The sequence below is a fragment of the Heloderma suspectum genome, chromosome 4 (genome assembly GCF_057233095.1).
Source record: "Heloderma suspectum isolate Gila_16-S chromosome 4, 16-S_ref, whole genome shotgun sequence".
NCBI classification, from domain to species: Eukaryota; Metazoa; Chordata; class Lepidosauria; order Squamata; family Helodermatidae; genus Heloderma; species Heloderma suspectum.
Window position 1 is genome coordinate 8,413,078 of NC_139461.1, and position 14,240 is coordinate 8,427,317.

The 14,240-nt window shown below is 52.7% G+C and overlaps 1 protein-coding gene across 1 annotated transcript; it reads right to left on the minus strand.

The window, feature by feature from the left end:
• Positions 1-2,796: 2,796 nt before the first annotated feature.
• On the minus strand, positions 2,797-13,867 carry LOC146346520 (protein-glutamine gamma-glutamyltransferase E-like). The gene is made up of 5 exons (XM_084848607.1): positions 13,660-13,867; positions 9,939-10,238; positions 7,267-7,424; positions 6,746-6,879; positions 2,797-3,483 (listed from the first exon to the last, which is right to left on the minus strand). Exons 2-5 carry the CDS (start codon positions 10,180-10,182, stop codon positions 3,336-3,338), a joined length of 684 nt encoding a protein of 227 aa, XP_084704733.1. The 5' UTR covers positions 10,183-10,238; positions 13,660-13,867; the 3' UTR covers positions 2,797-3,335.
• Between the last annotated feature and the right edge of the window lie 373 nt (positions 13,868-14,240).

Below are 14,240 nucleotides of genomic sequence, written 5' to 3' on the forward strand. Positions count from 1 at the left end.
AATCGCTCTGTAAGCTGAAAATACTGCAGGGCTGTTATATTAGTACTGTGCCAGTGAGGAACTGTGGCAAAGTGCATGAAACAGACTCTGTTAAATGAAGAGTTAATATTTGTATGGGGTCATCTGCCTCCTAGAAGTAGTGTGGGAAGCAGAAGCCGTCCGCGTTGTTCTTGTTCTAGGCGTAAAGTGTTCTAGCCGTAAGTGGATGATTGTCATTCAGAGGCTCTAGGCTTCCGCTTCCACTGTATTTTACACTCACAAAAATAGCTGAATGGCACAGTCCTATGCGTGTTTAGACAGAAAAAAGTCCTGCAACTCCCAGCATTCCCCAGCCAGGGAGTTGTAGGACTTTCTCCTTTCTAAACATTTATAGGGTTGCACCCTGTTAATTCCTGTGATGTTGTGCCTATGATGAGTGGAAGCCAGGGAACACTATTGAATCTGTCACAACAGGAGCCTAAGCACCAGTGAGATGTGTAAACACGGGAAGGGGGGGAGCATCTTGATTTTTTAGCCTTTCTCTCATTCTACCTTAGCAATGCTTCTCAGGGAAGGGACAGGAGATGGAATGACACTGCCTGCTGAGCTTCTGCCTGGTTTTGCACTGGTACATGCCACACCACTTTGTGCATTTGAGCTTTCTGTTACACTGGCATAATAAAAAAAAAAGTATTTCGTAAGACGGAAGTGCAGAAGATGTTTTACCTATTAAGAGAGCTGGCAAATAGAAACACTTGACTTTGTGCCTGACAGAACACTGGAAGGAGAAGGGAAAGGGGTGTAAAATCTGGTGTGAAAATTGTAAACCTTGCTCAGTAGCACGCTTTATGCCTCTGGAAAAAGAAACGAGAGGCTGGAACTGCGGCTGCACTAAACCACAATACCAGGCGCATTCCTCAGACAACTTCCTGGAGCCGCTTCCCACTCCACTTCTTGCTAGAGTAGCAGTTGGCTTTTGTTCAATGGGACTTACTTTCTAGTAAGTCTTAATAGAATTGCAGCCTCCATTTACGAATCCACACCTTTCTTTATTAACTGCAGGAAGAGATTCCAACAGACAGCTCCAGACTTTCCCATTTAAAAAAATCAGTGCAAAGAAACCTTCTGGATATCACAAAAGCTGGCCCTCTAGATTGTAACTTTTGGCTATTCCTAAAGAAATATTACCTTGCCATTATTATTCTGATATTTTTCTAATTAGCGAACATGGCCACCTACATTTATTGTTTGAAGTGTATACCTAAAAAAAAAAAAGGTTAAGGGCACAATCCTATTGCTGCTAGAGAGTGGCTGGACCGCCATAAGATTATTCGGTTTTCAGGAACCGACCTTGGAGCCCGTGCTCTGAGGTCGGTTCCCAGAAAACCGCCTCCCCCAGTGCCTCATAGGCACATGGATCGTCCCTGGCTCCGTGCTTGGAAGAGCAGCATGGAGTGGGAGGAAAGGGGGCGTTCCTGGGGGTGGGGAGGGAACCTCGGAAGGGCCGGTACAACGCTTCCTATGTGTCATCTGGCCGCCCCCTGCTCCAAAGTACTGCAGCTAGACAGCCAAAATTGGCTGCCTAGGTGCAAATGCAGGGCGGCTGGAGTGCGAAGATGCCCTCCACGCTCCACCTGCCCTGCATTGGATAGGAGGTCGCCTCCGAATTTGGAGGTGGCCGCCTATCCCCATAGGACTAGTCTCTAAGTGTGCATGATGAAATGAAACCATGATTACCATTATTAAGTATTTATTATCCCATGTATCACAGAAGTCAACTTGCAAGAAAGCGGATTCAAATACATGGGGGAGAAGGTAGGGTTGCCAATATTGTAGTAACAATTTCTTTTTCAAAAACCAGCGCTGGGTGTCACCAGCAGCAAACTGGTGGCATCCAATCTCTAAACTCTGGAAATCTCTCCCAGCGGTTTCAAGTATACGTTAAATAGCACAGGCCAATGGCCTCAGTGGCAAACAGGAATCCCCTGGCACCACCTGCTGAAATCACCCCTCCAACATGACCCGGAGCTACTGGCCTCTCAGTGTCAATGCAGACAGACGCCTGAGAAGGATGCCATACTGAAAGCCACCGAGAGATCCAGCAGAACAGAGACACACTCCCTCTGCCCCGTTCTTGGTGTAGATTGTCTGCCAAGGCAACCAAAGCAGTCTAAGTCCCAGAACCAGGCCTGAGGCTTGATTGAAAAGGATCTCAGTAACTCCCTGAAGCCGAGAAGCTGTCAAACACCCCAGCACCTTTCCCAAGGACGGAATACTGGAGACTGGCTGGAAATGATCCAATACAGTGGGACTCAACGAGGGCTTCTTTAAAAAAAAATAAAAATCTTACCACCAATTCTTTTAGGCAAGACGGAATCACAACTTGCTGCAAAGAGGCTTTCACCACTGCCCTTACCCACTCAGCCAGCCCCCCCCTCCCCCAGCCGCTTTTATAAGGCAGAAAGATCAAAGATGCAGCACCTGTCCACATCTTCGGGCCGTACAAATGGAGAAGTATCCATTATAACCAGACAAACAGAGACCAAAGTTACATCCACTGGATCTACACCAACGATGACATCCAAGTTGGCGTGGATACGATCCATTACCTCTCTGAAGTGTCTCAGAAATTGGTCTTCTTTTTCGGGGCCAGAGCAAAATAGGTCTTTGACCACCCGCAAAAGCTCCAGTGGGCCACTCTGTGCGGATACAATGGTGGCACAGAAGTACCATGCACACACCACCTTCTCACCGTGCAGAGGAAACACTTGATTTGTGGGGAGCCACCTGTTCTATGGAGTGGAATGGCTGAGACTCTTATAGAATGAATCGAAGCAGCTTTATTAAACAGAAAGTGAAATCTCACGCTTGCACAGAAGAATAATGAAAGAAAAATAAATGACAGTCTTACAAATATCTCCAAGCTTGGTCAGTTGCACCCACCCAGGCTGCCGACTTCTGTTCCCTGGATCTCCAGATGTCAGAAATGAAACCTCCCAATCTTAAATCTAACTTTTGTCAATAATCCCTCAACATGGGTTCAATTCCAATTTGTTCATGGGGTGTTTGGACTGTGGCTTGGGTGTGTGCACACATAGTTCTAGGCCTCTTCTGAGCAGTGCTCACCTTCAACCCGCATGGGCTGCTGACCCCATTTTCCAGATAAGACTAAGCCCTATCCAGGCATTCAACGTGCATATAAACAACCATGAGAGGAGCACAATTACAATTAACAAGAATTTCTGTATATAATATACCAATTTAATCCTCCCACAGCTCCATATTAAACATTTCGTCCTATGAGCTGTGGTCTCACTCCAGACATCGCCTGGATGGTCACACTCCGGGATTCAGAATCAGTCCTCAACCATAATGGCCTCAAAGGCATTGATGTGTTGAAATTTGTCACAGGAGAAATTGACGATCAGATGTTTGGTCCCACTCCTGCGGGGAGTGATCTCAAGCTGGACACAGGAGCTCTCCTTGGCCTTCACTGGTGGCATTCTATGGAGGAGGAGCAAAGGGGCTGGTCAGCCAAGAGTTTTAGGTATGGCAAGAGGTATGCACCATCCCATCACTGAACATGGGGCGCATGCCACAAATTTTCCTTGGTAAGTACATGCTCCATGTTGTCCTGGTCCTGCATTGCCTAATGAAGCATCTAGCCTTATGGACAGAAGAGGGCTCTCTCTACCGTGGTTAAACTGATCTTGCCAGCTACTGATGTAAGCAACAAACAGGTGTGAGTCAACTCAAAGGAGCTAAAGGAGTATTCCTCTTTTAGCAGTACTGTAAGGCTCAGATGCCTCATAAATCAAGACACGAGTGGGACAACATGGGGCATCTTTGCTGGTCCCAGGCACTCCACCCTCTCCATCTGGATTTGGGCCTGAAGGACCGAGGAAAAGGGTGGATGCATGACTCAGCTCTGCTCACCTGGGGACTCAGTGCAGCACCAATATAGGCCCAGGGGGAGGGGGGGGAGTAGCCATAGTTCATAGAACCCTCACGAATATCACCAGGAAACCACTCCATCTGGGACCAGGCCTTGAGGCCATAGAGGCAGACCGGGGGTGCTGCTGGTGTACCAGCCACCGTGCTGCCCAGCATCCTCCCTGACTGAGCTGGCAGAGGCAGTCCCGAGTGTGGTGCTGGTGAATGCTTCCCTGCAAGAAGGGGCGGTCCCTGCTGTCCTTCAGGAGGCAATCGTACAACCACTCCTGAAGGAGCCCATTCTGGACCCGATGGCATCAGATAACTGCCACTCAGTTGCAAATACTCCTTTCCTAGGGAAGGTACTTGAGAGGAGCAACTGCAGGCACTCTTGGAGGATACTGATTATCTAGACCCATTTCACTCTGGGTTTCGTCCCAGTTATGGGACTGAAGCAGCCTTGGTCACCCTGATCGATGACCAGAATTAACAGGAGTGCAACCCTGTTAATTCTGCTCTCCCTCTCATCGGCTTTTGATACCATTGACCATGGTATCCTCTGGATCGACTCCCTGGGATGGGCGCTGAAGGCAGTGTTTCCCGTCTTACCTGTGGGGGCAATTTCAGAGAGTAACATAGGGTGATTATAGCTTGGCCCCTTGGCAACTGAGCTATGGGGTGCTGCAGGGTTCCATCTTATCCCAGTGTTGTTTACCATCTATATGAAGCCGCTAGGAGCAGTCATTACGGGATGTGGAGCCAAGTGCCATCAGTATGCTGATAACACACAGCCCCATCTCCCTGTGATATCTGAATCAGGTGAGGCTGTGCAAGCCCTGGGTCAGTGCCTAGACTCAGTAATGGGCTGGATGAGGGCCAATGAACTGAAGCTGAATCCTGGCAAGGCAGAAGCGCTCTGGGTGAGTGGATCCCATAGGGAGCCGCCATTCACGTTCCTTATTTGGTCGCTGTAGTCTACGTAAAGATTACGTAGACTACGGCGAAAATAAGGGCAACGCTATTTGCGTTGCCCTTATTTTCGCTGTAGTCTGTGTAAAGATTTACGTAGACTACAGCGACCAAATAAGGAACGTGAATGGCGGCTCCCTATGGGGGCCATTTGCGTATGCGCTTTTTTTTTTTTTAAAGTCACCTGTGATAGGCTACGTGACGATTAACGTAGCCCATCAGGGCTAGATCTGCAAAGTCAGCCGTGAGAGGCTACGTAAATCGTCACGTAGCCTATCACAGGTGACTTTAAAAAAAAAAAAAAAGCGCGTACGCAAATGGCCCCCATAGGGAGCCGCCATTCACGTTCCTTATTTGGTCGCTGTAGTCTACGTAAATCTTTACACAGACTACAGCGAAAATAGGATAAAATCCCATGGGGGCGTTTTTTTTTTTTAACTTTTTATTTCGCGGCCGGGCGAGGCGAGGCGCCTTCTCCCCGGCCTGAATTTCGGCCGGGCGAGGCGGGAAGCCTCCCCCCCCGGCCTGAACTTCGGGGGGAGAGCAGCGAAGTACCTCCCCCCCACCGCGAAAAGCTGCGAGACCATGTAAGTGGCTTTCGTGCACTCCTACTGGTTCGCCCGCTATGACCTCTCCTGGGTAGTTTGGCCACAGCGGTGCAGGCGCTAGTAGCCTCAAGACTGGATTACTGCAACGCGCTCTACGTGGGGCTGCCCTTCAGGCTGCTCCGAAGCTGGAGCTAGTGCAGAACGCAGCATCTCAGCTGTTGTCAGGAGCTGCCCCTTTTTCAGCATATAACTCCTTTGCTGAGGGAACTGCACTGGCTGCCTATTTGCTACTAGTGTACAAAGCCCTAAACCACTTGGGACCAGAGTATCGAAGAGAGCACCTTCCCCCTTTCCAATCTGCCCAGTCACTGAGGTCATCAGAAGGCTTGCTCCTGGTGGTTCCACATGGACCTATGGCCCGATTGGAGTCCACCAGGAGAAGAGCCTTCAGTGTGGTGGCCCCCCCTATTTGGAGCTCCCCAACTTTGGAAGTCAGGCAGGTGCCAACGTTGTGCAGTTGTGCACCTCCTGAAAACATCTTTATTACAGGAAGCCTTCCTTGAGAGACTGGCGATGGTTTTAGCAGATTTGTTTTTTTTTTAAAGTAGTAATTATTTTAACATGTCTTATTCTTTTATCCTATTTTGTATTTTTATTGTTCCCTGCCCCAGGATGTTAAGATGTGGAGCAGTATACAAATGCTGCAAATAAATGAAAAAAATGCAACTGCAAATTGCGTGGATGACATTTTCACACCACACCACCCTGCAAAAATCTGCGAGCTGGCCCGACTTGACACAGACCGAGTCCGGCCAGCTCGCAGACAAGAGACAAGCCAGCTCGCAGACAAGACAAGCCAGTGCCTGGGGTGCCAAATTGCTGAAAGACGGGCCCCCCATATGGATTGGGGCATATCACCAATGAGGAGGGGACAAGACGCAGCCACCGAATCAGCAACTGGATTTCTGGCCAGGGTGTCTGTTTAGGGGGAAAGCATCGAGCAGTTCTTTGCATGTGTGGCAAACCATCTTGGGGAGTGTTTGATCGAAAGGTGCGGCGTACATCTTTCTAATAAATAACTGATCCGAAATGTGAGGACACGGGGAAGTTGGGCTGATCTCACAGGAGGATGAGGTCTATTAGGGATGCCTGTTTCCATGTCCTTCTGCTTCTTCGCCCCCTGAAGCAGAGGCTTTGCTTTGTCTGCAGTAGTGCTGAGCAATCCCAAAGCCAAACTCCAATATCAAGGGCACGTAGCCCTTCCCTCCTCTGGCCAGGGCAAGCAGCTCACTTTCCCAGGAACTCCTGGTACTTACGGTATCTTGCATACGTCCGCCATCAAGTCGCTGCCTTCCGCTCGCAGCACGCAGTCGTTCAGCTCCTCCTCCAGGGGGTTTGTGAACGTCACCTCCACTTTCACCTCTTCGCCCACTCTCGGCTTGCCCAGCACCTGCCCAGAACAAGGCCTCGGCTGAGCATAGGAACCCCAACTTCTCCCCTAGGCTGCCCTAGAACTGGGCTAGGAGGAGAGGCCCAGGAGGCAGGTCAGTGAAGGAGGGAGGAAAGGAAGGGCCAAGCCCACAAAGGCCTTTCCCGACATGGGAGGTACCTGAGAGGGCTAAGCAGACATGGCTCACCCCCTCCTCTACCCTAGTGACCCCTCCCTGGCAAATGCCGCTCTTGCTTGTCCCACTGTCTGTCTGCACCCAAAACTTCAACTTGAGGTTTCTGGTTAGCACTGATTCTCACAGCCTTTTCACATACGCCACCTAAATGCTCCCGGGCAGATGTGGGGGAGATGGACTGGGCAAGAGAGCGGGTGAGCAGGGATGTTTACCTTCATGGAGACAGTGGGGTTGTCCAGGACGACGACCCTTTCCACCAGAGCAAGGCTCCCATCTTCTACTTGGCATAGGGCCGTAGCCTGAATCATATTGTCTGAGGTCAGGTGTTGCCTGTACTGATCATATGAGATCTTGATAGGAAACGCTTTCTCTGAAAGAACAGCAATGGAGAAGAGGTTGTCCCCACGAGGTGTCTCCACGCAAGCCTGGCCAAGCTCTGAACCTGTTGCTCCTTGTACTAGGGCAGGGGTGCATGAGCTGTTGGGACCCTGCCCCATGGCAGTGCTAGCTTGACAAAGCCTGGGATATCTTTGCCAGCACTAGAGAAGGAAGCCCTGCTCTGATCTCTCCTGAGATGGGGGTAGTGAAAGGGTTGCAGCAGCAGCAGGATTTGCCACCTTCAGTTCAGAGGCACCTATTGGGGGAAGGGGTTAGTTTGGACAGGAGGATTTGGGGGCCTACATTTCCCCCCCAGCCTCTGTGTCTTGGCATCTCCCTCTCCTCTCACTAATGTCTAGTGGTGGTGTGTGTGTGGGGGGGGCGGCCCACAGCTAGAAGGACTGGGGGATGGGATCTTTTCCGGAAACCTTTGCTGATGCTGCGTGAACTAGTTCTTGGTCTTCAGCTGTTTAACTGGCAGAAGAGCCTCTGAAGGCTTCCTAGCCTTTTAGCAGTAACCAAGCACTGGTTTGAGGCTGTGGCAAGATGGGGCCGCCTTAGGACGAAACTCGGGGAGGGGGGGTCGGGTCTCTGGTCTCTCTGACCTCCCCCTCATGGTTAGAGTGACTCATACTTGCACTCTGAGCCCCGTGAAGGAAGGGCAGGATACAAATGTGTCTCGGGAAACCTGGAGCCAGCTGTCAAGGGCTCCTTGGCGGCCTCTTTCAGTCTAATCCAGTAGCCAAATCCAGACACAGACAAAGGGATTCTTTTCAAAGCTTTATTCCTCTTTTAAAACTTAACAACTCTACTGTTAGCAACTAGCTATGAGCAGCAGAGTACCTATGCCCTAAGTTGGAACAGTTGGTCCCCGTTTGAAGGAGAATCACTGGCAGACCCTGAACTTATGGGCTAGGGAGAGTCCCTCCCCTTTTCCCTTGGATCCTCTGGGAGCAACCGTTGTTTGCGCGCCAACCAGGCACTACGCCTCCTTTCTGCGCCCTCCAGTTGGCGCCGCTCCCTGCGTCGGCGTCGCGCGTCCAGCAAGTCTCTCTCACTCCCGGGACTGCTATCTATGCCAGGAATGCCGGTGGGAGGAATCTCTGCCAGCTGTTGGCCCTGGGAAGGATGAGCGTGCTCCTCTCCCAGTAGTGGCTGCTCTACCTCAGAATCAGAACTACTCTGGGATTCTATGGGCTCAGTGTCCACCCTGACACCAGTAAAAGAGCTGTAAGAAAACTCCACTGCTTTCTCACATCTGCATTTTACCCCTGCCTTGGTACTCCTCATGGGAAACTCATCCACCGGCCACCCTGCCATGAGCAGGATGCAAATGCAGACAGGTGGGCTCTGCATGGGGCTTTAGATCCATCATCGCTCCTTTGGTCAGGGTGCAAGGAAGAGCTCAGGGACTTCAATCTCTGCTGAATCCTATGTAACAGGGCCCTTGCTGCATTAGAAAAAGTAAGACAATAAGAGTCCTGAAGCTGGAGCAGACGGAAGTCTTATCAAGTCCAACATCACTAGCCAAGCAGAGGCCTCTGGGAAGTGCACAGGAGGACAAGATGGCAGCACCCTTCCGCTCATGTTCCCCACATGGGGAGATGGAGTTGTGGTAATCACAGAGGGCATGGGGGGGGGGGCTGTGGTGAGCCCTCCAAGAGGAAACAAGGACATGGTCACAAGACACCTGCATTGAGCAGGGGGTTGGACTCGATGGCCTTGTAGGCCCCTTCCAACCCTACTATTCTGTGATTATATGACACCACTGGAGGCATTTGTGGAGGAGCTTCAGATGTGCTAAGCCAGGAGACATGGCTGAGTTTGGCAATGGACTGAGGCAAGACAAGGGCAGGCCAGAGAGGAGACGGCTGCAGTAGTCAAGGTAGGAGAAGGCCAGAGCATGGACCAGTTTTAGCCAAGGGGATGGAAAGGAAGGGGCCAGATTGCCCTAGCCATATGAAGAGAAGAGCAATATGATGCGGGAGGTGGAATTGGAAGAATGGAGAGGGGGGATGGCTGCATGCCTAGTCAAGAAGGTGGGTGTTGCTGGTACCACTGGACACAGGGAGAGTATGGAGTCGAGGGAGGGGATGGGTGGAATTCTCATTCTGTCAAGCAGTGTTTGGTTGAATCACACGTGGTGGAAGGGAGGCTCATTCTGTGTGAATTTGTTTCTCAAAGACCATAATATGCAGTGAGCACATTTTGATCTGTGTAGGAATCTGAGGTCAGTCGGCGACAGGTGGCTTGGATACATCTGCCCTTCACGTCAGCTATGTGAATTCCATTCGAGGGTTGCCATTTAGCATTCACACACCCCTCCCTTTCCCAGGTCTTTCAGACCCCGCGTGATCAGCTCCAGGAATGCCCTCATCTCTGGCTGATGCACAGAGTGGCCAAACATCACTCCTGTCCCACTCAAGGTCTATGGCTTAACCACCATCCCCTTGTCTGGCGAAGAGGAGGCCAACCCTTGGGATCTGGACTTCTACAAAAGGTTTACCTTCTTTCGGGCCAAGAGTCACACGGAGGGAGTTCTTCCAGACCTTTTGGACTTGCGTCCCAGTGTAGATGATGGTTGATGCAGCCACATTAGCTGTCAGGCTCTTGGCTTCAGAGGTGTGATTTGTCAGCCTCAAGACTAAGTGGACATCCTTGCCGACCTCTGGGGGGCTCTCCACCTTGAACTCCCCTGAGACATTGAGATTTTCAGCTTCTGGCCGTCTGGCAAACATGGCTTCCGACATTTTCAGATGCAGCTTGTCACAAGGCTTTTCAAGCTCTTCCCTTTCCTCAGCAGAGCCTGAAAGAGACAGAGCAGGGTGGCAAAATCCAGCGGGCCACTGACCCAAAGGATGCAGGCCGCTCAGATGCCACTGGGGTCAGGGATGCGCTCTCTCTCTCTCTCTCTGAGGCTTTCCCTAAACCTATGGAAATAGCGGACTCTCCAGGCTTAATGGCTTGGCCCTCGTGGCAGCGCAAGTTCTGGCATAAAAGAAGTTTGGCCCAGGGAGGGCCGGCAGGCACGCTGGCTACTTGCTGTGACCTGGCCCAGATGTGAGGCATGGATTCCGATCCGTTGCTCCCGCTGGCTGGCCCTGCAGGTGCCGTTCTGCCCTCCTGGCCCCAGCCTTGCTGCCAGGACAAACAAAAAGGCTGAAAGTCTTGTAGCTCCCTGCGGGTCTGTCTGCTTTGGCCTCCTCATGTCTGGCATCCACTTCCACTCTGCCACTACCTGACGCTCAGCCCTCGCTGCAGGCACTCCTGTGGAAGGGCTGCAGCACTGCGTCGATGGGCCATGGGGCTCGTGGTGTGCAGTGGGGCCCCTCCTCTGCCCCCAGTACTGAGCTCATGTGCAACATTTGTGCATGCACACACCAGGGTTGATAAAATCATAGACTTTAAAAAAATAAAATTGGATTTTTAAAATTTAAATCGGATTTTTTTTTATTTAGATCAGATTTCAAAATGTTCTTAAAACAATTATTAAAAAGATATCATCATGAATACTAATTATGCAACTCCTAATTATATTCTATGAATATGTTAACAGCAGTTTATGGAGACAGGGATAACCTGATCAGTCCTATTCTGTACTGCAGGTGGTGTATGGAATCGAATGCTCTCGCTCTCTCTCTCATTCTCCCAAGGCCTTGCCTCTCTCCAAGTGCAAAGATAGAGAAGGTCAATGACTGCAGAATTTGGGGAGATGGAGTAGATCTGAGCAAGGAGGTGGAATCTGGATACAAATGCACAGGGCAGGGGAACGGAAAGTGAAAGCAAAAGTGAACAGAACATATTCATGCAGTGCTGATTCCTGAGGAAACTTCCGCTGCATGCGTCCTCCACTGTAAACCTACCTTCCAATCAAACCTACATCCCTGAATATTAAACAATAATGTACTTCTACTAAAAAATTAATTACATACAATCTTCTTCACTAGTGAGTTAAACTGTGATTTAAATCATTGAAAGTGAGTCCTTCAGAGAAGCGATTTAAGTCATAATTTAAGGGAGCAATCCTATGTATGCTAGACAGTGTCTAGGTGGCCATAGGATTTTTTAGTTTCTGGGAACCAAGCTTGGGGCCCTCACTCTCTGCCCCCTCCTGCTGGTAGGCAGCGCAGTTCGTCTCCCTGTCCGTGCTCATAAGCGCAGCGTGGGCAAAAAGGGGGCATTCCTGGTGTGTGGAGACCATGGAAGTGCCATTACGACGTTTCCTATGCGCCATCCAGCCTTTGCCCCCCCACTCCGACTCACCCTGGCTAGGTAGCTGAAATTGGCTATCTGCAAATGCAAGGCGGCTGGAGTGGGTCGGAGAAGAACCCCTCTGTGCTCCGCCCGCCCTGCACTGGATAGCCAGCCGCCTCCGTGTTCAGAGGTGGCCGACTATCGCATAGGATTGTGCCCTAAACCAATTTGATTTAAATCAAATCAACCCTGGCACACACAGACAAAGAAAAAAACAGCTGTTTTCTGTACAGTGGTAGTGCAAAAACATCTTTACTACATATTTTAGTGGAAATCTTCTTCCCTGCTTTCCTGGAATTCAATATGAACACAAGCTTCTCCTTTTACAACATATAACACACAGACACAGAACACACAATGCATCTCTCTCTCTCTCATGCACACACAGCGCTAGGGACTGGTCCAGCATATTGTGCTGCCAGAGCAGGATGAGCATATTGTGAGCCAGAGCAGGATGCCTCCCATATCTCATCAGATGACCTCTGGTCACTCAGGATCCCTCCTATCTCACAGAATTGGTGCGAGAACGATTGTAATGACTATATTTTCTCTGTATTAATTTATATGTTTCACATCTTATTTCTGCACGTAGTGTTCTTTCACATGTATTCTCCTCTATTTTTTGTTTCTTATGTCTTGATATTTCCTATGCGATATGCTCTCATCTTCCGTAAGCTGAAAAACATTCACTGTTTTCCTGCATTGATTTTTAATAAAATGTCCGCGTGTATTGGCCTTCTGAATAGCCTCGGGTCACGCCTTTTGCCCACTGAGGGAACACAAGACCCTAATTTTCAGCCTCCATCTTCTGCATGACCATCAAGTGAACAAAAAAGGTCAGTAACAGTTCAGGCCTATATTCTTGGACGTAAGTGGCACAGAGGGGCCACAGCTCAGTGGGAGAGCCCCCGCTTTGCACGCAGAAGGTCCCAGGTTCAATCCCCTGCAGCACCTCCGGGTAGGGCTAGAAATATTCCTGCCCGAAACCCCGGAGAGCCTCTGCCGCCGGGCAGCGTTGGCAAGGCCTACGAGGCAGGTTCCGCGGCCCCTAAGGCCCGCCCGTCTGCTCTGACAGCTTCCGCGGCCCCTAAGGCCTGCCCGTCTGCTCTGCATGCTCCAGCAGGGGATTTGTCAAATGGATTGTTGTTGTTGTTCAGTCGTGTCCGACTCTTCGTGAGCCCGTGGACCAGAGCACGCCAGGCCTGCCTGTCCTGCGCTCTGCGTTCAGTGGGGTTTTAGTCCCAGGCGAGTTCGCACAGGACTGGAGCCTTGCAGCACAAGGGCAGGCATGCCTGCTTAAGGCAAACTCCCGCTGTGCCCCGTGAGGCGTCCTCTCAGGCACGCGTGCATAGGCTGGCAGCCGAAACCACGTCCCTTCACCCGCCCCCCGCCCCTTTCTGCTGCTTACTGCAGGGCACAGCAAGAAAATGCGCACGCGGGCCTGGGCTGAAGCGCACGGCGGCCCTCCTCGCGAGGGGCCCGGCGCGTGGCCGCTTCCCCGTCGCGGGGGTGGCGGGCGCGAGCGCCCAGGAAGGCGGCGCCCCTCTGCCCTCGCCAGCAGGCCGCCTCGCGGCGACCCCGGTCCGAGGCCCCCCGCGTGCACGCCTGCGGACGCAGCTCCCCGGGCAGGGGCGGCACACCCGAGCGGCCCGCGAGGGCCCCGGGCCGGCGCTCAGCAGCGGGCGGAGGCGCCGGGCCTGCGGGCAGCGCTCCGAAGGCGGCGCAGCAGGAAGCAAGCAAGGCCGCCCCGCCTGCTGCGCGCGGAGGACGGCCGAACCGTCACGCAGCTCCTCGTCAGGGTCTCGCCGAGGACGCGCAGACCCAGCGGGCTCCCTCCGGGCGACTCCCGGCCGCCCGGGCCCTTGCGCGAGGCGCGGCTCGAGCGACGGAGGCCGCGCTTCGAGGCGCGGGCCTCGGGACCTGCCCAGGGAAACAGCGGCGGCCGCAGCTACGGAGGGCGCGGGCGCACTCACGGTTCCTCGACGCGGGAGCCGCGCGCCCTCCTCCGAGCAGCCGGGGGCTGGGAGGGGCACGCCGCTCGCCCGGCCGGGACCGCGGACTCCGGGCGGACTGGCCAGCCTTGGCCCGCTCGGCACCAGCGCCCTCAGCGGAGCTGCGGCCGTTCCGCCCGCCCTGGGCTTGGCCTCGGGCGGCTCCCTCCTGGCTGGCCGCGCAGAGCTCAGCCGCGCGGCGCGTGACTTTCGCGGGGCGGGGCGGCTGCCGGCCCAGGAGCCGCCCAGCATCGCCTTCCTCGGCAGACCGGGCGAGCGGAAGGGGGCTGGGGCCCTCCCCGCGGCCCTGCGGCTCATCGCTTCGGGCCGGGTCTGCTGCTGGCGGCCCCTGCCACGGTCCAGCTCTTCCTCTCCCAAGTGCTTTCTTCGCGGAGTAGTCGCTGTTCGGCGGAGACGGCCGCGCCGCTCCGTTGCGGACGGTCTTCCGGCGCCTTGAAGACTGACGAATTTAGTGCATCTCTTCTCTACACCCGCTCCAAGTCCTGCATTTAAAACGGGGCTTTCTGCTTCCCTCTTAAATGCCGGATGCCCACGGCTCCTTT

What these genes read in the sequence shown, in the direction of transcription:
- LOC146346520 (XM_084848607.1), bottom strand. Translation starts at nt 10,182, where the DNA reads ATGTCGGAAGCCATGTTTGCCAGACGGCCAGAAGCTGAAAATCTCAAT. An exon ending in GACTCTTGGCCCGAAAGAAG is followed by an intron (nt 7,425 to 9,938) that starts GTAAACCTTTTG and finishes CTGTTCTTTCAG; the next exon opens with AGAAAGCGTTTCCTATCAAG. An exon ending in GCGGACGTATGCAAGATACC is followed by an intron (nt 3,484 to 6,745) that starts GTAAGTACCAGG and finishes CCTCCTCCATAG; the next exon opens with AATGCCACCAGTGAAGGCCA.